The sequence below is a fragment of the Scheffersomyces amazonensis genome (assembly GCF_036850825.1).
Source record: "Scheffersomyces amazonensis strain UFMG-HMD-26.3 chromosome Unknown RJT21scaffold_6, whole genome shotgun sequence".
Taxonomy (NCBI): Eukaryota; Fungi; Ascomycota; class Pichiomycetes; order Serinales; family Debaryomycetaceae; genus Scheffersomyces; species Scheffersomyces amazonensis.
The window spans coordinates 927,737-949,154 of NW_027042746.1; the positions used below are offsets into that span (position 1 = coordinate 927,737).

At 28.2% G+C, this 21,418-nt stretch overlaps 11 protein-coding genes across 11 annotated transcripts; 5 read left to right on the top strand and 6 right to left on the bottom strand. All coding sequences in view use genetic code 12, as the record gives it.

Moving 5' to 3' along the window:
* Nucleotides 1–29: 29 nt before the first annotated feature.
* Nucleotides 30–1,839, bottom strand: RJT21DRAFT_122522 (ubiquitin-protein ligase). The gene has a single exon (XM_064882432.1). It carries the CDS (start codon nucleotides 1,755–1,757, stop codon nucleotides 159–161), a length of 1,599 nt encoding a protein of 532 aa, XP_064736938.1. The 5' UTR covers nucleotides 1,758–1,839; the 3' UTR covers nucleotides 30–158.
* A 3-nt stretch (nucleotides 1,840–1,842) lies between these two features.
* Nucleotides 1,843–2,474, bottom strand: ELC1 (elongin C). Its single transcript, XM_064884908.1, has one exon. The coding sequence runs from the start codon at nucleotides 2,371–2,373 to the stop codon at nucleotides 2,077–2,079; it is 297 nt and encodes a 98-aa protein (XP_064736939.1). The 5' UTR covers nucleotides 2,374–2,474; the 3' UTR covers nucleotides 1,843–2,076.
* A 507-nt stretch (nucleotides 2,475–2,981) lies between these two features.
* VPS16 (tethering complex subunit) lies at nucleotides 2,982–5,729 on the top strand (the record flags this gene model as incomplete). Its single annotated transcript, XM_064885555.1, has 1 exon — nucleotides 2,982–5,729. The coding sequence occupies one exon, from the start codon at nucleotides 2,982–2,984 to the stop codon at nucleotides 5,727–5,729; it is 2,748 nt and encodes a 915-aa protein (XP_064736940.1).
* Nucleotides 5,730–5,745: 16 nt separating this feature from the next.
* Nucleotides 5,746–7,274, bottom strand: CHL4 (Chl4p). The gene has a single exon (XM_064884909.1). It carries the CDS (start codon nucleotides 7,180–7,182, stop codon nucleotides 5,761–5,763), a length of 1,422 nt encoding a protein of 473 aa, XP_064736941.1. The 5' UTR covers nucleotides 7,183–7,274; the 3' UTR covers nucleotides 5,746–5,760.
* Nucleotides 7,275–7,417: 143 nt separating this feature from the next.
* On the top strand, nucleotides 7,418–9,951 carry NOP4 (mRNA-binding ribosome biosynthesis protein). The gene has a single exon (XM_064884913.1). The coding sequence runs from the start codon at nucleotides 7,462–7,464 to the stop codon at nucleotides 9,679–9,681; it is 2,220 nt and encodes a 739-aa protein (XP_064736942.1). The 5' UTR covers nucleotides 7,418–7,461; the 3' UTR covers nucleotides 9,682–9,951.
* SIT4 (type 2A-related serine/threonine-protein phosphatase) lies at nucleotides 9,937–11,317 on the bottom strand. Its single transcript, XM_064884912.1, has one exon. The coding sequence runs from the start codon at nucleotides 11,163–11,165 to the stop codon at nucleotides 10,221–10,223; it is 945 nt and encodes a 314-aa protein (XP_064736943.1). The 5' UTR covers nucleotides 11,166–11,317; the 3' UTR covers nucleotides 9,937–10,220.
* Nucleotides 11,318–11,753: 436 nt separating this feature from the next.
* Nucleotides 11,754–12,699, top strand: RJT21DRAFT_51757 (mitochondrial 37S ribosomal protein bS18m). The gene has a single exon (XM_064884911.1). It carries the CDS (start codon nucleotides 11,882–11,884, stop codon nucleotides 12,491–12,493), a length of 612 nt encoding a protein of 203 aa, XP_064736944.1. The 5' UTR covers nucleotides 11,754–11,881; the 3' UTR covers nucleotides 12,494–12,699.
* A 1,250-nt stretch (nucleotides 12,700–13,949) lies between these two features.
* RJT21DRAFT_51754 (uncharacterized protein) lies at nucleotides 13,950–15,512 on the top strand. Its single transcript, XM_064884910.1, has one exon. It carries the CDS (start codon nucleotides 14,148–14,150, stop codon nucleotides 15,444–15,446), a length of 1,299 nt encoding a protein of 432 aa, XP_064736945.1. The 5' UTR covers nucleotides 13,950–14,147; the 3' UTR covers nucleotides 15,447–15,512.
* A 39-nt stretch (nucleotides 15,513–15,551) lies between these two features.
* On the top strand, nucleotides 15,552–17,123 carry RJT21DRAFT_51829 (uncharacterized protein). The gene has a single exon (XM_064884915.1). It carries the CDS (start codon nucleotides 15,860–15,862, stop codon nucleotides 16,940–16,942), a length of 1,083 nt encoding a protein of 360 aa, XP_064736946.1. The 5' UTR covers nucleotides 15,552–15,859; the 3' UTR covers nucleotides 16,943–17,123.
* A 23-nt stretch (nucleotides 17,124–17,146) lies between these two features.
* RPN4 (stress-regulated transcription factor) lies at nucleotides 17,147–19,103 on the bottom strand. The gene has a single exon (XM_064882433.1). The coding sequence runs from the start codon at nucleotides 19,028–19,030 to the stop codon at nucleotides 17,390–17,392; it is 1,641 nt and encodes a 546-aa protein (XP_064736947.1). The 5' UTR covers nucleotides 19,031–19,103; the 3' UTR covers nucleotides 17,147–17,389.
* Nucleotides 19,104–19,785: 682 nt separating this feature from the next.
* Nucleotides 19,786–20,991, bottom strand: GPM2 (Gpm2p). The gene has a single exon (XM_064884917.1). The coding sequence runs from the start codon at nucleotides 20,873–20,875 to the stop codon at nucleotides 20,096–20,098; it is 780 nt and encodes a 259-aa protein (XP_064736948.1). The 5' UTR covers nucleotides 20,876–20,991; the 3' UTR covers nucleotides 19,786–20,095.
* Between the last annotated feature and the right edge of the window lie 427 nt (nucleotides 20,992–21,418).

The window sequence follows — 21,418 nt, forward strand, 5'->3', positions numbered from 1 at the left end:
TCTACAGAGCCGTTGGGTGCGCTATGTGTGCACTACATAGTTAATAACCAATATATTCCTAACCTAACCTAACCTAATCTACCTAATCTACCCTACTAAATCTAATCTAACTTAACCTTACCTAAACTATAACTTTTGTATGTGAATTTATAAGTAACTTATAAATCAACAAAGTAGGCCTCAGTAACATCAGAAAATTTATGCTTCTTATAACAATAATGACATTTAAAGATTTCTGTACCTTTCTTAGATAAATGCCAAACACTTTCTCTAAGAGCAAGATGTTGACAATAATTAAGTACAACTACAGGATTAACTGCAGCAATATTTAAATTACCTTGAGATTCAGAATGAGATCTTTTCTTTTTCTTATTTTTATGTTCTTCATTAGAATGATTATCTGAAGTATCAGTTATTGGTATTAATTGTTCTCTTGAAATAGGACAAATAAATATAGGATGATAATTAAAAAGAAATCTATTTGAATCAGGTAATTGAAAGGGTAAATCAAAATGATAAGTTGCATCAAAATTAATTATTAACTGTTCATTAGCATTTCCATCTCCATTATCATTAGCATTCGAAGGTAACATCTTATTAAATTTAGATTGAATTTGATTATATTTATAAAAACTGGGTAAATAAATATAACCAGCTAAAATACTTTGAAATAATGATGAATCATTAGATAATTTTAAATCATTACAATATTCCGAAATAAATTCATTGGCAATATTAACAAATAATGATTGATTCTTATTAATATCATCAAAACTATCTAATAATTCTGCTACAAATTTAAATTCAGCTTGATTAGATTTCTTAGTATCCTTTTCAGCATTAAATTTATGTTTCAATTTTGTAATGAATTCAAATAACTTGCGATCATCTTGCATTTTAGAAAACTTACCTTGATTTGGAGATAAGTTAGACAAACTATTATTGTATAATAATAAAGTCATTATTGGAGATATCCCATGAAGATAATCTTTAATAAACTTTGAAAAATTATTCATAGAATATAAATAAGCATCTAAGGCATTCTTAGAATTTAATAAAAGAATGAATTGTAACATATGAAATTTAAATTCAATTTGTGAAGTACTAGGAATTGGATTATTTAAAATTCCTGAAGGTGATGATTTAACTATAGAATCATATTTTGCTTTAAACCAATCTAGTACTTTATGAAGATCATGTCTAATAACAATATCATCAACAATTTTATTCAATAATTCAAATTTTTCAAGTAATGATTCATCTATTTCTACATGAGAATCTGGAGGTAATTCTTTAACTATTTCTTTAACTACATCACATTGACCAATTTTAAGTAGATGAAGAATAATGGCTTTAATAAGTTCTTCTCTATTTTCTAATTTAATAGTTTTTAAATCATATTCTCTTTCAGCTGAAGATTTTTCTTTATTAGTTACTGGATAATTATTTAAATTTAATGGATAAGTATAAGCTTCATCTAAATCAATATTATCCTTTGGATTATTGATACTCTTCAGAAATTTATTAATTCCAGTATTATAAGCTTTAAGATTATTAATTGAATTTTTATACCATTTTTCACTTTGTTTCTCAAGTCTTGAAATATCTAATGATTCATCTATTGTTAAAGATTGTTCAATATCCTTTAACTCCTTTAAAAGTGTCTCTGATTCATCCCACAAATTGTGGAGATTATCATTTGCGACTTTATTAAACGAATAGATATCTGATTGAAGATTGTCTAATAGAGTCGTCATACTTAAATGTGGTATATCTACCAGTTAATCTAAAGCTAATGTTCAATTCTTTGTAACAGTAACTTAATAGGTGGTGATGGGATGGTGGCACTTATTAAAGGGGAGAGATTGGTTATCGTTACTGGTCTTACAAAATGGGGGGGTAGGTGCAGGATCAAGCAGTTTCCGGGTTCCCATAGTTAACTAAAGGGTGATGTATATTATATTAATGAGTTAACATGTTTAGTGTTAAAAGAAAGGTTAAATTTAAACTTAACGTATATAGTACATTCATGTAGCATTTTAAGATAATGGGTATATATTGGAGATTGGTTATTCGTTAGATATCTAAAAAGTCTGCCTTTACAAGTAATTCTAAGGCTAAGTGAGTCGGTATATTAAATTCAGGAATATTTCCTGTTTCAGCTTGATCTTTATATTTATAATGATAATATAGGTATTCTACTATACATTCCAATATATCTCCATCCATATCCAATGATATTTTTCCCGTTTCACCTTCTTGAAATCCTTGACTACTTTTGATCACTGATGAGATTTGAGCTACTTCTTTCATTACTATGAACTTATGGTTATCGGCCGAAACCAATGTGACATATTCTGTATCTGAACTCATGGTTGTATATATGTGAGTATGTATATATATGTAGCTATACAGATATGATGGGATTTGTATGATGTAACTGTAGGTATAAGTCAGAGACTCTAGTTATATGAACTTGCTTAATATACAGACAAATTTGTGACCCGCGATTCGGTTTTACCAATCGTGTGCTGATGTTCTTCAGTACAGCAAATGAATTTATACCACAGGTAAACATTATGATGTCAATTGATATAAATTGTAAACACTCCCTATGTACTTTATCTATTTACGTTATTTATAGAAGTAGTATTCTAATAAACCACTAAGTTAGTTGATGTAGCTTCAAATGATAGCGACTCTCTTAACATAATTACCACATATAATAAATTTATATGGAGTTATAGTAGAAGTAGTTATGAATTAGCAATTAGTTCACCTACTTCTACTTCTACTTCTACTATATATATCTTTTAGTTCCTACTAACTGTATGTCTATATATAAATTCATAGTGTTAAGACACACCCCCAATACTCCATACTAACTCGAATTCCTGCACAGTGTGGGTCCCGATTAACTTCGTTAACTTTAACTATGTACATAATATAACCCATACCAGTAACTATAAGGACAAGAAACTATGGCATCCAATCCTAGTCTAAATTGGTTAAATCTCCAGAACGTATACTATAGTCTTGATTCATGTTATGATAGTTTAAATTGGACAATTCAAAATCTTCATTCTAATTATAAAGTAGTAATATCAACTAATTGTACATTATTAGCCTTAGCATCTAAATTTGTTAATTATCCAAATATTATTGATATTTATTCAATTAGTGGTAATAAAATATGGTCAATTTCTTATAATAATCGTCCAGAAGATCATATAGTGGATTTTTATTTTCGAAATGAAGATTTTGTATTAGTATTTAATAATAATAGATATCGATATTATCTGGATTATAAAACAGTATTTAATGAATATGATTTTACTGAAAATTTAATAAAACTTGAAGATACTAGTTCACCATTTAATTCCGAAACTGGAGGTTCTAATGGACATTATATTACAAATTTAGAAAATAATTTAACTGAAGAAATCTTTAAAATCTTTGAAGTAAAACTTTGGAAAGATTATCTTATTATACGACAAAATCAAAGATTAATTATAAGTGATTTAAATAATTTTACAAATTATGAATTATCATTACTGTCATTAGATCTGTCCCAAATTCATAATATAAATTTCTTATCAAATTCAGAAATTTTAATTAGTTATAAAAATACTATAATTATATGTAGATTTGAATTAAAATTTAATAATTATGAATTAATTGATCAAGCATTAACTGATGGACCATTCACATCAGTAAATTCATCACCTAATGGAAATTTAATATGTTTATATAATAATAAATCATCTACAATTTATGTTATTCATAATAAATTTGATAGAATTTTATTAGAATATAATACTGATGGAGAATCAAGTATACCATATCAAATTGAATGGTGTGGAAATGATGTTATAGTATTATCTTTAAAAGATGAAATAAAACTTATTGGTCCTGGTCAACAATCTATATCTCATTATTATGATCTTGTAGTAGAAGATGAAGATGATGAATTTGATATAGATCGATTACTTAAGGGAACTAATATACCTTTAACTCAAGATATAACTTATATTATACCAATTTTAAAAACAGAACCTGATGGACTTAAAATTATAACTTCTAATAAAGTTCAATTCCTTTCTCGAGTACCTGATTCAACTATTCTGTTATATCAAATTGGTTCATCACATCCAAGTAGTATATTATTAGATTGTATTGATAAATTATCAATTCATTCTTCAAAAGCTGATACAAATATTTCATTACTTGAATCAGATGGTTCATTACTTATTGCTATGAAAACTTGTTTAGAAGTAGTATTAGATGAATTTAATCAATATTGGCAAAAGAAAATATTAAGAGCTGTATCTTTTGGTAAAACATATTATCATGATTATTATAATAGTGAAGAATATTTATTAACTTTAAATAAAGTTAGAGTACTTAATCAATTAAGATCTTCATCAATTGGGATTTTTTTAACTTATAAAGAAATTGAAGTATGTGGATGGGAAGAAATAATATTAATGTTATTAAGACGTGATCAACATCTTTTAGCAATTAAAATTATTGAATCATTAAATTTAATTCAATTAAAAAATACTGTATATATTCATTGGTGTTGTAATAAAATTAGAAAGGAAGCTAATATTTCTGATAAAGAATTATATGATATTATTAAAAATCGATTAACAAGTTTAAGTAATTCTAAGATTAATACAATTTCTGTGGATAAAATATCACAAGTAGCTTATGAAGAAGGAAGAATTGAACTTTGTAAATTACTTATAAAACTTGAACCATCAATTAAACAAAAGATGATTCAATTTTTAAAATATGAAGAAATTGAATTAGCATTAGCAGAAGCTATTCAAAGTGGAGAAAATGATTTAGCAAATATAATTTTATTATATTTACAAAATACTTTAACTATATCACAATTCTTTAGAATTTTAAATCAAAATGAAACTAAACAAAGTCAAATACTTTCAGATAGATTATTTATAAGTGATGAATTAATTGGAAATTTTTGGATTAATAATATTGGACATGAACAACCAAATATTTTAAATGCTTATTATACTCAAGAAGATAAAATAGTTGAATTAACTAATAATAATTTAAAGAATTTTATTAAAAATCCCGATTATAATAATGAAAATTATTATAAAAATTATAAATCTCATTTACAAAGAGCAATTAATAGATCTAATCCTAAAAGAGTTAATAAAATGTATCAACATGAACTTGAACTTTTAGATTTACAAAAGAAACTTGGAGAAACTTATATTACTAATTTTTATGGAGAAAAATCAGTAACTGAAGTATTAATTAAACTTATTGAAATGAATCAATTAAAACCAGCATCAAAAATTGCTAAAGAATTTAAAATTTCTTTAGAAAAATATTGGAATTTAGTAGTTGAAACTCTTGCATCGGGTAAAGAATTTGATAAATTATATGGATTTATAACTGATACTAATGATATTAGTAATGTTAAATCTCCTATAGGATTTAAACCAATTATTGAAGCATGTTTTAAATATAATGGACCAAAAGATCATTTAAGTAATTATATTAAAAATTGTAATAATATTGATTATACTGAAAAAGTTGAATATTTTATTAAAAATGATGATATAGATTTAGCAGCTCAAGAAGCATTTAAAGCAAAAGATATTCGAATTTTACAAGAATTATCTCAAACAAATATTAATAATAATATTAAAAATATTATTGGAGATTATATTTCCAAATTAGGTTATTAAGTATAAATAATTTAAATTTATAGTATTTAAATTAAATAGATGAAGAAGATTTAATGAATTGTGAATTTTTTATAATTCCACTATTAGCTCCTTCTTCTCCTGTAAGCCAACCAGGAACTTCTGATGGATCTAATATCATTTTTTCTTTATTAGTTGTTAATACTGAAAGTTCATGTAATCCACCAAATACATCCAGTCCATTAAATCTTATCATAATATTAGATTCATGAGTTTCAGTAATTTTTTCTTTAATTATAAAATCGGCATGTTGAACTGGAGCTATAGAACTAAATTTATTAGTTATTATAGTATCAAATTCATCAATATTATCTTCATCATTTTGAAATATTCTTCTTCTCTTTCTCTTATTATTATTAACATCATCATAAAGTTTTGAAGATTTAAGAATTCCAGTACTTGAACCTTTAAATCTTAAATTAGCTATTTTCTTCAATTGAATCATTTCTAATGAGTCACCATCTCCTTCTTGTTTTTCTTGTTTTTCTTGTTCTTCTTGTTCTTCTTGTTCTTCTTCATGTTTTTGACCAACTACTATAGGATGTTTATCAGGAGCAGTTAATGGTAAGGTATCAGCAGTTCCATCAGCATAAGGTGTCCAGACACCCAAACTATTACTAAATCTTGAATTACCATGTAATATATGCATTGATTCTAATGATCTTACCGGTATTTGTTTATCATCGGTTATAAGTTTTAATAAATTATGAGGATTTTGCGGTAAATTCCTTTCCACTGATTGAAGAATTAAATTTGAAATTATATCTGAACTTGCAGAATGAAGAATATGAGGAGAATTTTGAGGAATTGCAATAAAATGAGCTCTATGAGAAGATATATGAGGTCTTGATAAAGAATTTGTATCATTCATATTAATACCTTGTAAATCAAATAATTGAATTCTAATAATTGTTGAAGGTAAATTTGGATGTTTACAAATATAAATATAAGTTAAATATAATGCATTAAGATCTTTTACTAACAGATCAAGAAATTTTTGTGGATCAAACAGTATGGGGATTTCCTTACCAAAAGTATCTTGAATAGTTGATTTTATCCAATAAAATGAATTTGGTCTATCTACAATCATTTGACAATCTAATTGAGATAATTGTAAAAGATTTAATCCTCGAGTCCAATATTTATTTATAATTATTTCTATAACTTTCCTCTTGGGAATTTTAGTTATATTAAGTTTTAAATCCTTGGCTTCTTTTATAACCATTAAATTAAATGATTTTTGATTATGATATTTATCTTGTTCATTAAGATATGGTTGAGTATTAATTAATCGAGGCCATATTTGTATAAATTCTATGAGGGATAATTTAGGTAATCGTAGTAAAATATTTATAAGAATTTTCTTAGAAAGTACTGGAATATATGTATTAGGTAATACATTGGATTTCTTACTACTAATATCAATTCTATTCATTATCCCACTAATTATCCCACTACTTTATATAAGTTAGTCTTATCAGATCCTACTTCCCCCACCATTTTTTGCACTATATGTTTAATGTTTACATTTTTCTTTTGTATGGTCCTGCGGGTAACGTAATTGATTTGATTTTTCACAAGTCTTATAAGCGATGGGGAAGAGCATACCTGCATATACAAAATAAATTTTCACATAGTTTAACTGATTAAATTCTGATAGTGGTTAATTAATTGATAGTTTATATAGAGTAATAAATATATATATATATAAACAATGTCAGAAGAAAGTACGGAAGTCATAGTTAAGAGTATAGACAATGATGATGGTTTAGATAGAAAAACATTATTTGTTCGTTCTATACCATTTGAAGCTACTTCTGAACAATTATCAGAATTCTTTTCACAATTTGTCCCTGTTAAACATGCAGTTATAGTTAATGATAATGAACAAAAATCAAGAGGTTTTGGATTTGTATCATTTACTGAAGAAGAAGATGGTTTAACTGCTTTAGTTGAAGCTCGTAAAGCTAAATTTCAAGGAAGATTATTAAGAGTTGATATTGCAAAAAGAAGAGATCGTAAAGTAAAAGATGATGAATCCAAAAATTTGAGTCATATTTCAAAACCAGCTGCAATTCCAGTAGAGAAAAGAAGAGCCAGATTAATTATTCGTAATTTACCATGGTCATGTAAGAAACCAGATGCATTAAAGAAGATCTTCTCGAAATATGGAGCTGTTTTCGATGCATATATTCCTAAGAAGAAAGGTGGTCAAATGAGTGGATTTGCCTTTGTTACAATGAAAAAACAAGCAGCTGCTGAAAAGGCCGTTAAAGAATCTGTTGGATTAAAGATCGATGGTAGAGAAGTAGCTGTTGATTTGGCTATTGAAAAGTCTAAATGGGAACAGATCAAAGAAGATGAAGAGGAAGAAGAGGAAGAAGAGGAAGAAGATGTAGAAGAGGAAGAAGAGGAAGAAGATGTAGAAGAAGAAGACAAAGATTCTGAAGAAATCGATGAAGAAGCCAAAGAAGAAGATAAAGATGGAGAAGAACCAGAAGACAAGGCTGAAGAAGAAGATTTCCATAAATTAAATGAAATTAATTCTGATGACGAACCAGAAGATGAAGAAGAAGAAGAAGAAGAAGAAGAAGAAGCTCCTAGAAAGAAAAGTAATAGACAAGAACCATTCTCAGTATTTGTCAGAAATATACCGTATGATGCTGATGCTGAATCTTTACAAGAACATTTTTCTAGATTTGGTACTGTTAAATATGCATTACCCGTCATTGATAAAGAGACTGGGTTAGCTAAAGGTTCTGCATTCGTTGCATTTACTAATCAAGAAGCATATACTGACTGTTTGGATAATGCTCCAAGTGTTGCCAGTACTTCATTATTAATTGCTGATGATGTCTCACCAGCTTATGTTTATCAAGGAAGAATTTTATCAGTAACATCATCAGTTGATAGACAATCAGCTGGAAGATTAGCAGAAAGAAATTCTGAAAAGAGAAAAGAATTATTAGGTAAAGCACCAAGTGAAAAGGATAAACGTAATTTATTTTTATTGAATGAAGGTAGAATTACAAGTAATTCTAAATTAGCACAATTCATTTCTAAAGCTGATTTAGAAATGAGAGAAAAATCATATAAATTAAGAGTTCAACAATTAAATAAAAATCCTTCCTTGCATTTATCATTCACTAGATTGGCTATTAGAAATTTACCTCGTGCTATGAATTCAAAAGCTTTAAAAGCTTTAGGTCGTAAAGCTGTTGTTCAATTTGCTACTGAAGTTAAAGAAGAAAAGAGACAACCTTTATCAAAAGAGGAAGTTAATAGATCTATTAAATATAAACATGATTTACAAGAATTAGATCCATCTAATTTAGTTGAAGAAGGTAAAGAAAAAGATAAGAAGAAACAAAAACATATGGGAGTTGTTAAACAAGCTAAAGTTATTTATGAAGTTAAAGGTTCAGGAGAAATTGGTAGAAGTAGAGGTTATGGGTTTATAGAATTTAGAGATCATAAAGCTGCCCTTATGGGTTTAAGATGGTTAAACGCTCATGAAGTTATCCCTACAGAAATATTAGAAGGTTTAACCGAAGAAGAACAAAAATTAGCCCAATTAGAAGGAATTAATAAAAGAAGATTAATTGCTGAATTTGCTATAGAAAATGCTCAAGTTGTTAGAAGAAGACGAGAAAAAGTTTTCCAATCTCGTAATAAAAATGATAAATCTGAAGATAATAAAGGTAAGAAGAATTTTAAGAAAAGATCAAGAGATGGTGATGATGATGATGAAAGTTCAAATAAGAGATCTAAAGGATTTGATAAGAAAGCCAGAAAGGGATCTGCCAAAAAGGGAAATATGAATAAGGGACCAAAATCTGATCAATCAAAGGAAGTTAAGAATAAATCTGGATTAAGTGATGATGTTAAAAAGATTATTGGTATTAAACGTAGAAGAAGAAAAGGTAAGAATTAGATGTTTATAATATAATATAAATAATATAGCCCATGAATTAGCATAAATAAATAATTAATATAGAACATACGATTTGTTTATGAATATGAATATGAATATGAAAATGAATATGTAAAGATGATACTGTATAAAATTATATATAAAATAAGACTGAAAGATATTATACAAAACATTAGAAAACAAAAGGCAAAAGGGAAAGAAGAGATAACTTATTATATATTTTATTTTGAAGAAAACTCATTCATCATAACTCATTATTGTCAAATTAAAATTAAAGTTAGACAGAATCAAGGGTTATAAAAAAACATTAAGATTAGAAATTGTCAGAAAGAAAATTGTATTGCGTTGTGTGTGTGTTGTGTGTGGATTTTTGTTTAATTTGGATTTTCTATATTATCATGAATCAAGAGATTCATCTTTAACCAAATATAACAAAACACTAATAAATAATAAACATAATACATGCATGTGGAATGTCTAAAAATGGATCAAATTATGGAAATGCATGGGTAGTATAACGGGATTGAATTGAAAATTAACTATAAGAAATAATCACTTCTTTGTTGCTTATTAGGATTATTTTTAACATATGAATCACCTTCTTGAACGGCTGAGAAAATTTTAAAATTTGGTTCTAAATCTTCATCAACTTGCATAACACTAGCAACATTACCACATCTATAACAATAATTAGGTGCAGACCATACTGTTACTACATCTTTTTCTTTAAAATGATAACGGAAACCTTCCATAACCAATTGATGAGCTCTTGCTATTAGACTTAAATTATTTATATGATTAAATTCACGACTTACTTTAGAACCAAATAACCAACCAGCACCTCTAGGTGATACAGCCCAAGTATCAACATTATCAGGATCTGACCATACTAAATCACAAAATCCACCTTCATGAGGAACTTCTTGAGCACGACTTAATACTCTTATTTGATCCAACATTCTTATTTCAGGAGATAATCCACCATGAACACAAAGAATTTTTCCATCAATTATAGCTGCCAAAGTTAAAAAATCAAAAACTTGACAACAATATTTCCATACAGTTGGTGAACCATATTTTGTTAAACATTCTTCATAAAAACCATAAACTTGAGTAATTTGTCTTGATTCATGATTACCTCTAACTAAAGTAATACGATGAGGATATTTTACTTTTAAAACCATTAATAAAGTGAAAGTTTCTAATGAAAAATAACCACGATCAACATAATCACCAAGAAAGATATAATTAGAATTATTATCATCACTAGGTAAACCACCACTAATTCTGAATAATTCTAATAAATCATGGAATTGACCATGAATATCACCACAAACTGTCACTGGAGATTGAACAGGTTGAATATTAGATTCTTCCATAAGAAGTTCTTTAACTAATTCACATAATTGTTTCATATCTGATTCAGTTAAAGCTACGCATTTTTTAATTTGCTCTAGCCATTGATCTGGTCCTCGTTCTCCCATGATTAAAAATGAGTAAAAATTATATTATGCTGAGATTTCCGTAAAATATTCGTTATTTAAATTTATTAAGAATTGAAGGTCACCCACTTTATTAATTACTATGAATGGTTGGAAAGGTATAAATTACAAGTATAATTATAAAGTGAATTAAGTGATTAAATTATTAAATTAATAAAATGATTAAATGATTAAATGCAAAGAATTTCTAATGTTAAATTGTTAATCAAGCAATTTTATGATATTTGATTTGATTGATTATTGATGATTTATTGCTTGCTTACTAGTTTATTGGACAAAAGTTAAAATGATAGTAAATGATAAAATAGCTATATGGATTGGACTAGAATGGAAGGAATTAAAACGTACTAATGACGTATCGCAGTATCTATATACGATACTGACGATATATATGTATTATATATGTTTGTGTATAATATATGTCCAATTTAGGATAATTTAACTGAATCAAATCTTCGAAGGCTCGAACAAAAATTTGATGGATTATTAATTTTTGACCAGAACTGTGCCCTTTCATTTTTAATTAGGGAGGAAAGGCTAAAAATTTGGTGTGAAATGATCATGTGCTGGGTCATGTGAATTTGTCAACTCTATTATTTTTTGTTTTTTTCCTTTCCTCCAACATGAAAATTTTCTGAACCAGAAGTATAGATACGAAACATTAGTAGATATTAGCTAGTGTTTAATTAAAGGCAAAAATGATTTCAAGAATAAGTAGTATAAGGTCAGTAGCTGTGAGGGCCAGTAATATACGCTCATTTTCTCAATGTGCTAGATTGTATAATGACGTTGACAATGTTGAAAAAAGGAATATATTACCTTCAAATGAATCTATGAAAAGTAAAGAGCTTTGGTCAGGTTCTAGAGACAATAAGAATAATGATATGAATATCACAAAACAAGTGGCTGGTATAGCCAGAAATATTGAAGAAAACAATCAACCTCCTTTAAATATTAGTCCAATGTTTCAATCAAGATTTGAATTTGGTCAAAGTTATGATCCATTTGATTTTTCTCATGTTAAACAAGAAATGACTAAACGTTCACAACAACAAAATAGAAAAACTACTAGTAATGTTGATGGTGATCCATTTGAAAAAGCAGGAATTGATCCATCTACCTTATATATCTATCCAGAAATATTATCAAGATACTTAACAACTACTGGACAAATTTTACCAAGAAATATTACTGGATGTAATGCTAAAAATCAAAGAAAATTATCATACGCCATAAAGACTGCTAGATCTATTGGTTTATTATCATCAACTCATAAACATAGTGTGACTCTTCCTTCTAGATTTTTGTAATGAGAGAATCTTTGTTTCATAATTTTTGCATCTTAACTATATATATATTATTTATATACAAAATAAATAACACCTTGTAAATATATTAGCTTCAACTATTGTAAATTAAGAATTAACTTAATTAATGATAAATTAAAACTCTAACCACTTGTTAATTCAAATCTCACTTTCTATATAAGTGACATGTTCTTACAATAGTAATGACCTTGTCCAATTAAATCACGTAATTCGTAAGCTATATACAGGTACGCTTAACCTTCGATGATTCTTTTTCTCATAGTTAAGGTTCAGTAACAAAAATGTTCGCTCGCCCCATAAAAACATTACTTCTCCTTAAATAAAAAGTATTCATTAATTATTAATAACAATTCTACATTTATAATTATTCAATCATCTAAAAACTCAATTGATCATGTTGTCTCAAGTCGCTAAACGTACTGTTTCTATCAGAGCTTTCTCAACTTCCAGAATTGCTTTAACTGAAGGTGCCATCAATCAAGCTAACAATGCTTTCTCAGAAAAGGAAAAGGCTCAAGAAAACGCTTATGTTAAGAAACATGAAGCTGAACAATTGAAGGCACTTAAAGATAAATTGCAACAACAAAAGGAAACCATTGACAAATTAGAGCAAGAAATCAAAAGTATTAAGAAATAAATGAGTTAGTAAGTCCGGATTTGTGTGATTGATGGTGTTTGATTTTCTGTGCATAAGGAATTGAAGACCATTCATATATTTAATACCTTTTCTCAGTAAATTTAATGACATCAATTGAAAACTTTTTTGATTAGAAAGTACCATTATCCGTATATATATCATTTATTACTATCATTATTTTATTATTATTATTATTTATGTTGTTGAAAACAATCTAGTTTTACTCTTTTATGGTGAATTTAAAATATACGTAACAGCTAAGAATATAATTACAAGTATACGCTTTAAGTACAATTGTAGAAAACATTATGTATTAGAGTAGAGTGGCTGTGCCTCAATGCTGTCCGTTGGGACATCACTACCCCGACTTCAGATTGATGGCACAAAAGAAAAAAGTTTGGGTTTATGTTGGGAGTTTTGAACCCAATCAGTGTCTCCGCTTCAATTCGTAGTATATTGTAAATAATGGTTTGGTTCTGATCAGAGTCATTATAAAAGGTAAGTAAGTGTCATGGCTCATCACACTCAGAGTATTTATATTGAAGTTTATAATATATCCAATCATATTTGCAACTTGTCTAGATCTTAAAAGCCTCAGTAACATTTCTAAATAATTTAAATCTAACAACTGCAAATAATATTATTTAACTGTAATTTTCCTCGGACATGTAGTAGATCTGCCTCTTCTTGGAATGGCCTGATTGGTTCAATTAAGAATCCTATCGTAAATTTAATTATTCAGCGAAATAAGGCGATGCCTTGTCACCTGTATTCTATTATTTCTTTTGCTTAATTTATGGGGTTAAGAACCCTTGAGAAATTCCCCTTTTAGGAAATGTGATTACAGATGGTAATAATCTATATTTGAGATTTATATATTCTATATATATGTATGCATAGATAGTTCTATAGAAGCATATGAAAGGTGTAAAACCTAGATTCGAGGATTTAGAGCTTCATTTATTGTCTAGTAACTTTGTTAGATAGTATTGACAATCTATGGCTTTCTTTAATAGTAGTTTTAGAAATAGAAACTCTAATACGAATACGACAGTTTCACATGCATTTATTCCACCAAATAATCTATCAAATCAAGCAACAAATATGTTAAATCCTTCATCATCACTTATTGAAAGCAGGTTCTATACAGCTCCTAGAATATATAATCCTTCAGGACTTGTTAGTCCACGAGAGTCGCCTCCTATAGCTGATAATGATAATAGCAATAATATGAGAATGAGCAGATTAAGTACTTCTAGCTCAAATAATACACCTACTCCAAGAGCATTAAGAAGAAGACCACCACCTCCAGTACCTGATAATGTGGAGGACAATCATGTTTCCCATACTCCTATTACTAGCAGAAATATTGATACTGAGAGATTGCGGAATAGCCCTATTCCCGAATCTGATACAATTAATACTCCTACAATTAACGATAACAATTTAAATTCTACTGAGACATCAGTACGAAGCAGAAGAAGACGCAGAAGAAGAAGAGTTGATCTGGATAATCAAAGTATTCCTCTGATCCCTCCACCCACTGATGAATACGATACTTGGGAGGACGAACAATCACCACCATATCGGGCACACCTTCATAAATATCTTGATTTAATTTCCTTTGATCCAAGATATAATGTTCCTGTTCTCCGAATAAATAAATCTCTCATCCGAAATGATAAGAACTTGAAGAAATCAATAAAGAAACTTTTAAAGTTTAATATGATACCAAGTGATGTTAATCTTTGGAAAATTATAAGAATTGATGATAATGAATTTGAAATGATCTTACCAGGATTATTACCAGATTTGGCAAATGCTCCGAATGATGGATTATATAGGGATATGACAGGTATTGAAATGGCTGAAAGAGATCAAGTTGCATTGGCTATGCAAATGTCTTTAGAAGTAACTAATGCTGATCAGCAAGAACAAGAAATTGAACCAGGAAGTGTTAGTCGTGAACAACTGGAAGAATTCGAAGCTGAGCGAGAAGAGATTGAAGTTGAAGATATACAAGTAGAAAATTTATCACTAGATGTAGTTTACCCATCTACACTTAACACAGATCCAGATCTGGAATTTGATGTAGTCAGTATTTCAAGTGATATATTTTATGATGCTGTTGAGATGAATTTCAGTACTTCTAGTGGTAGTAGTCATAGTAGTTCCAGTAGTATTGTTCAGAGACGTCAATCTATAAGGTTACTTCATAGAAATATGTTATTTGATAATGGAGCATTGATTACAGATCAAAGATATAGGGGATTTAGATATAATGCTATAAGTACATAGAAAATATATGGTTTGTACAATATGACATTTAGTAATTGTAATTATTAACAGATTAAAGATTTCGCAACCGTTTGGCCAAAAAAAAAGTGGCCATATTAAATTATTATAAGAGTCGTTTGACAAGCCCCCTAATTACAACAATCATAAAATATCGGAGTTAGTGTTTAATCACTACTTTTTGAACTACTAGGTTAAGTTAGATAATTTTACTTATTCATAACTGTATTAATATTAATTACTTTATATATGACAAATTATTAATTATTGCTTTACTGTGGCTGGCCTGCACATAGCCCCGATACCATCGGAAATCGTCCTGAAAAACCCAGGCAGGCCCGCCAAAGGACTACTGTTGCTTAAAGAATATTGATTAGTATAAGACTAGTTATATGTAAAAATTGTTAAATTAAAATATGTCAAACCTAATACCGAAAGATCTTGTACCGTATCTCGATTATCTACCAGATATAACTCTTCAAGTATTAGTTAATCTGTTTATGACATTTACTCCATTATTTTCATATGGAACAACATGTTATGGAATATATAAGAAACGAACATCAACAGGATTTTCAATAGATATTTGTGCTACTATGTTAATGGCATCAATTCTAAGAATATATTATTATTTTATTTCACCTTATGAAATAACCCTTTTCCGTCAATCATGTATAATGATTATAATTCAATGTATTTTATTAAAGATAAGTTTAAAATATCGTCCATATAATTATGATCCTGATTTCTTAACTCCTTTACCAGTATTTAAACATGAATTAAATACTATTTTACCTAGAAGATTATCGGCTAGTACTTTACCAGTTGAACATGAAAGTTATTATGTTGATAATTCCTTACTGAAATCAATTTTATTAATTGCTGATGATACATGGAAATATTTTAAAATATATTTTTATATACTTTTCAGACAATTATTAAAATTTTTTGATGTATATTATCTTCGACCATATCAATTTTGGCAATGGAAAGATGAAAATAGATATTGGAAATTTATTTTACTGTTTGCTGGAGTATTTGGCATTTTAACACTTATATTTCATAATAGTTTAAAATGGGGTCAAACATTAGGTATATTAGGATTATTTATTGAAAGTTTATTACCATTACCACAAATTTTATTATTAAATCGTCTTCAATCAATAAAGAATTTTAAAATTATTTTATTATTAAGTTGGTTAGGAGGTGATTTAACAAAATTAAGTTATTTAATTTATGGAACTTCAAATATTTCAATTATTTTTATTGTAGCAGCATTATTTCAAATGGGTCTTGATATAATTATTGCTTATCAATATATTCATTATAAATATAAAGAAACTGATAATGATGAAGATATTGAAACTCAATTACAAGGTAAATTAGAATATGAATTACCTGTATTATCTCCAAGTTCAACAAGAGATATTAATAATATTGTTAATGAATTAGTAAATGATTCTAATCATGAAAATATTGAATTGAAAGATTTAGCATAAAGAGATTTATTGATTGGTTTTAGAGTTATAGATAGAGATATCAATAATCTATGTAATGCTTTAGTAAATAATACAATATCATAACTAATATACATAGATCTCATATACATAGTTAAATATATTATAGAACTACTTAACTTTGAAATTATCTTGTACATCGTAGTAGAGATTTTGATTATACTACTAATAACTACTAATAGATCATCTTCTAATGACGATATTAAATGTATTAAACTATGTATAAGATGATAAAATTAAGACAAGATATATATAAGATGATAAAAATCCAAACAAAAATAGCAACCAATTTAATTTAATTAGTCTAGTATAGTATAGCTGTAATTAAAATTATAATTGCAATTGCATGAAAGAAGAAAAATCAAAGTAAACCACCAATAAGAATAATAAAAACCACTCCCAACCCAAACATAATGTATAATCTGAAATCTATTCCGAAGGAATATATTCAACATTTTCTTTAGCTTCATTAATAATATCTAAGGCTTCCTTACCATCTAATCTATGTTTGACTTTAATATGCCTTGATAATGCATCAGCTCTTGAAAATGTCTTATCTTTACCATTACCTAAACCACCATTATATCTACCTTCACAAATAACACATCTAAAAATCTTCTTTTTAGATGCATGAATAGTTTCTTGATGACGAATTAAATCATATGGTCTAGAAAAATTCCTATTACATGGCTTTCCAGTCGAAGGATTTATTAAATCACATAAATGATTTGGATTATTGGCAGAAATTTCAGCTGCTGTCATTGCTGCAGTATTATTATTAGGTTCATGATTCTTACTTCTTGAAAAAACAGGAGGATGAGAATTATCATCTTCCATATTATAGTCGTTATCTTCTTCTTCTTCGTTGTCTTCTTCATCAGGTGTTAAGCTTGGTAATGTATCAAGACTATCAAGACTATATTGTTGGACAAGCATTGAATCAGGGGAATATGAAGATACTTCAGGTTGGATTTCTATAGTTCCTTGCATCTGATTTTGCTCTGAAAATTGTTGAAATTGATCTTCTTGTATATGCTGTTCTTGATTTTGATTTTGTTCGTTAATATGTCTTTGTAATTTTTGAATAGGGGCTGGAACTTGTCCATTAAATATTTCATTATAATTATCTCCTTCATAATTACTAAATCCCATCATCATATCGTCATCAACATAGTAATCATCACCATTATCTTCATCATCAGATACATCATCCTCTACTGGTTCAACTAAATAATCATTTTCATACCCAGGAACTATTGAATTATTTATTATTGAAGAATCTCTATTATAGATAGATGTAGGTTCCATTTCCATTGTTTCATTTGGATTAAAAATATACAACACATCATCATTTGGATTAAGTGACATCAAGTGAGATGGGCTAATATTAGTATTGCTTAAGAAATCCTCACTTTGCTTCTTCTTCTTTTGAGGACGATGAAGAGCATTCATACTATCATCATTCACATTATAAGGTAAAGAAACTGGTACATAAGACATAGAGTTAAGATTAGTATATTGAGGAGCAGGAGTTGCTTGACGTGATTTGACAAATGAATCAGGATTACCATAAGTAGTAAAAGGATTTATAGAAGAAGCCACAGTAACATTTGGATTAACACTAGTATTATTGGTATTTTCATTATTATTAAATTCATTATAATTAATAAAACTATTAGAATCAATAAATGATGGATTAACAGTATTATTTGAATTTAAATTTGTATAATTATGCTTTAAATTATCTAAAAATTCAGGAAATGAATGATTTGACGAGTTGTTCTGAGTGAAAAGTGATGCATAATTCATATTAGGGGAGGAAGCTACTGAAGAAAATTGATTTTGTTGATTTTGTTGATTTTGTTGATTCAGGTGGTATTGTGATGAGTGGAATTGATTGCCACCATTTGAATTAAATAACGTGGCGTTATTAATAGTTAAAGGCGTTGCAACTGGTGAACCTGATCCAGTGGCAAATTGGACAGGAATATTTGGGTCATGATATATTTCCTCATCCATTATATCTGTTATTGATCTCTTTAAAGGAGGTAATACAGCTAAAGAAGTCATAGCAATGCAAATAAGCAGTAACTATAATGATAAAATTAAAATAACAGTTAAAGAAAGAGAGTTACTGCTTAAAATCAAAATCAAAGATGAGTAATCTTGTGGCTATATATGTGTTTGCTTATTAATTTTGTTAGTACGCGAAAGGGGAGGGGATTTTTGTGAGTAATGAAATTGGAGACATTTTTTATAGTAGTTAACAGAGACATTTGATCCCTCTGTCGTGTGAGATTGCTAGCTCCGAGTAAAGAACAAACGACACTATTTGTTCGCTTGATTGAAATGCGGTTTCTGGACCCGCTATCCGCACTACATAAAAATTACGGTCATCAGATTACTCAATATGTGCACTTACGGAAATCCTACACTGTTTGTGTTTGTCCGGTATTCCTTTTCACAGTAAAAAAGTTACTATTCGCATACATTACTATTTCACCGAATTTTTAATTCCCCGTTAACTCCTTGAGATGATTCAATCAGTTCCTAATTTATCCTAAATTAAATATAGCTTTATGTTCTCAGCCTGTCATGCAAAGCCGTATGAACACGGGTCCTTGTCTCTTGAGTCTTGGGTCTTGCTAACTTTAAGTTGACGAAGAGTCATCAACATATTGTTTTGTTGTAAATGTTATTGTTACGGTTATTGTTATCGTCAAAATTTGCCACTCTCAATTGACTACTGATCGGTGATCAACTAGATAAGTCACTCAATTTACTACTACTCATTGTCTACTCAATTGAACTCCAACTAATCTCTAACTAACTGTATCAAATTGATCTATGTAACGACTACACGTTTAACTAAACTACTATGATTATCTCCAATATCTACGTAATGATATATTAAGCTCATCAAACTGGAGGTGTCATCTAACTAGGTGCATAATGTCGTATTTTAGACCATCTCCAGAATTTTCTAGAAAACCAAAACAAACAAAACTCAATTAAGCCCAGTTTGGCAATATTTGTCGCAGCCTAATGTCTACTTTTGGCGTGTCGCAAAAATGGTAAAAACTGTCATTCACTATACAGGCATATATAATTTACTGCAAGTAAATATTGATTAATCTATAATTTACCGGCATCCAGTCGTTTTAAACCTTCATTTTTAACTTTCTCTATACCCTTCTTAGCCAATTCAGTATCTAGGTAATAGTAATCTTTAACTAACTTTAAATCTGAATCTAATTCAAATATTAATGGAACTCCAGTTGGAACATTTATATTTGAAATCTCATTATCATCTATATTATTTAAATATTTTATTAAAGATCTAACAATAGATCCATGGGTTACAATTAAAACTGTTTGATTTCTTTCAACTAAATGTTTATGTAATATCTCCTTATCAAAAAATGGTATCAATCTTTTCATGACCATGGCTAAACTTTCACCTCTTGGAAGTAATGATTGATCAACATCAGCATATCGTTCATCAATTGATGGATCTGTAACATCATTTGGAATTATTGGTGGTGTGCCGTGATAATCACGACGAATATATTGGAATTTCTCCTTATCTTCACCTAAACTTTTGAAAACTTCATGTTTATCACATCCTTGATATTCTCCATAATGACGTTCATTCAATCTCCAACTCTTTACATGATCAACCCATATTCTATTTAATTGGTTTAAAATTATTAATCCTGTCTCAATTGATCTAGTTAATTTAGATGTGTATAATATATCAGGTTTAAGTCCATTTTTTGAAATAAGTTCTCCAGCATGTAATGCTTCCTGTTGTCCTTTGGTTGATAATGGAATATCTATCCATCCACAAAATTTATTTTCATGATTCCATTGAGATTCTCCATGACGAAGTATTATTAATTTATGTGTAGGCATTTTGTCATATTCTTGTTTATTATTAAAATAATTAATTCTAAAATGTCAACTGTTTATTATAGGGAAATATTTATATATGTTGGTATTTATTTTGATACTAAAATATATTTAGGTTTCTCATTCATTCAGAGCAATTATATATTCGGCTTATATTAATCAGTTCATTATTATTAATTATCATAATCACTAGATTAAAAATCCATCACATCTGGTGAGAGCATTTTCGGAGATTCACTCACTCCCTTCGAAATCGGTCGGTGTGCAGGAGTCATTCATAACAAAAGAGAAAACGTTGTCTTGTATATACTGAGTCACAATACTAGCACTAGCAATTGAGAATTTATGGGGAAGCAATTGATGCATAATTGCTTTGTTTATCATGTATAACATGCTTAAATTCTCCATATATGTGTGTTGATACAATTTGTGGCATTTGGCTCGATTACTTTAATTTTAACTACTAAAAGTAAACAGGTGTAGCATCTATCCATGAAAATGTAACGTCAACTCAAAAAATGTTACCGTTTTTCTAGTGCTTCCCTT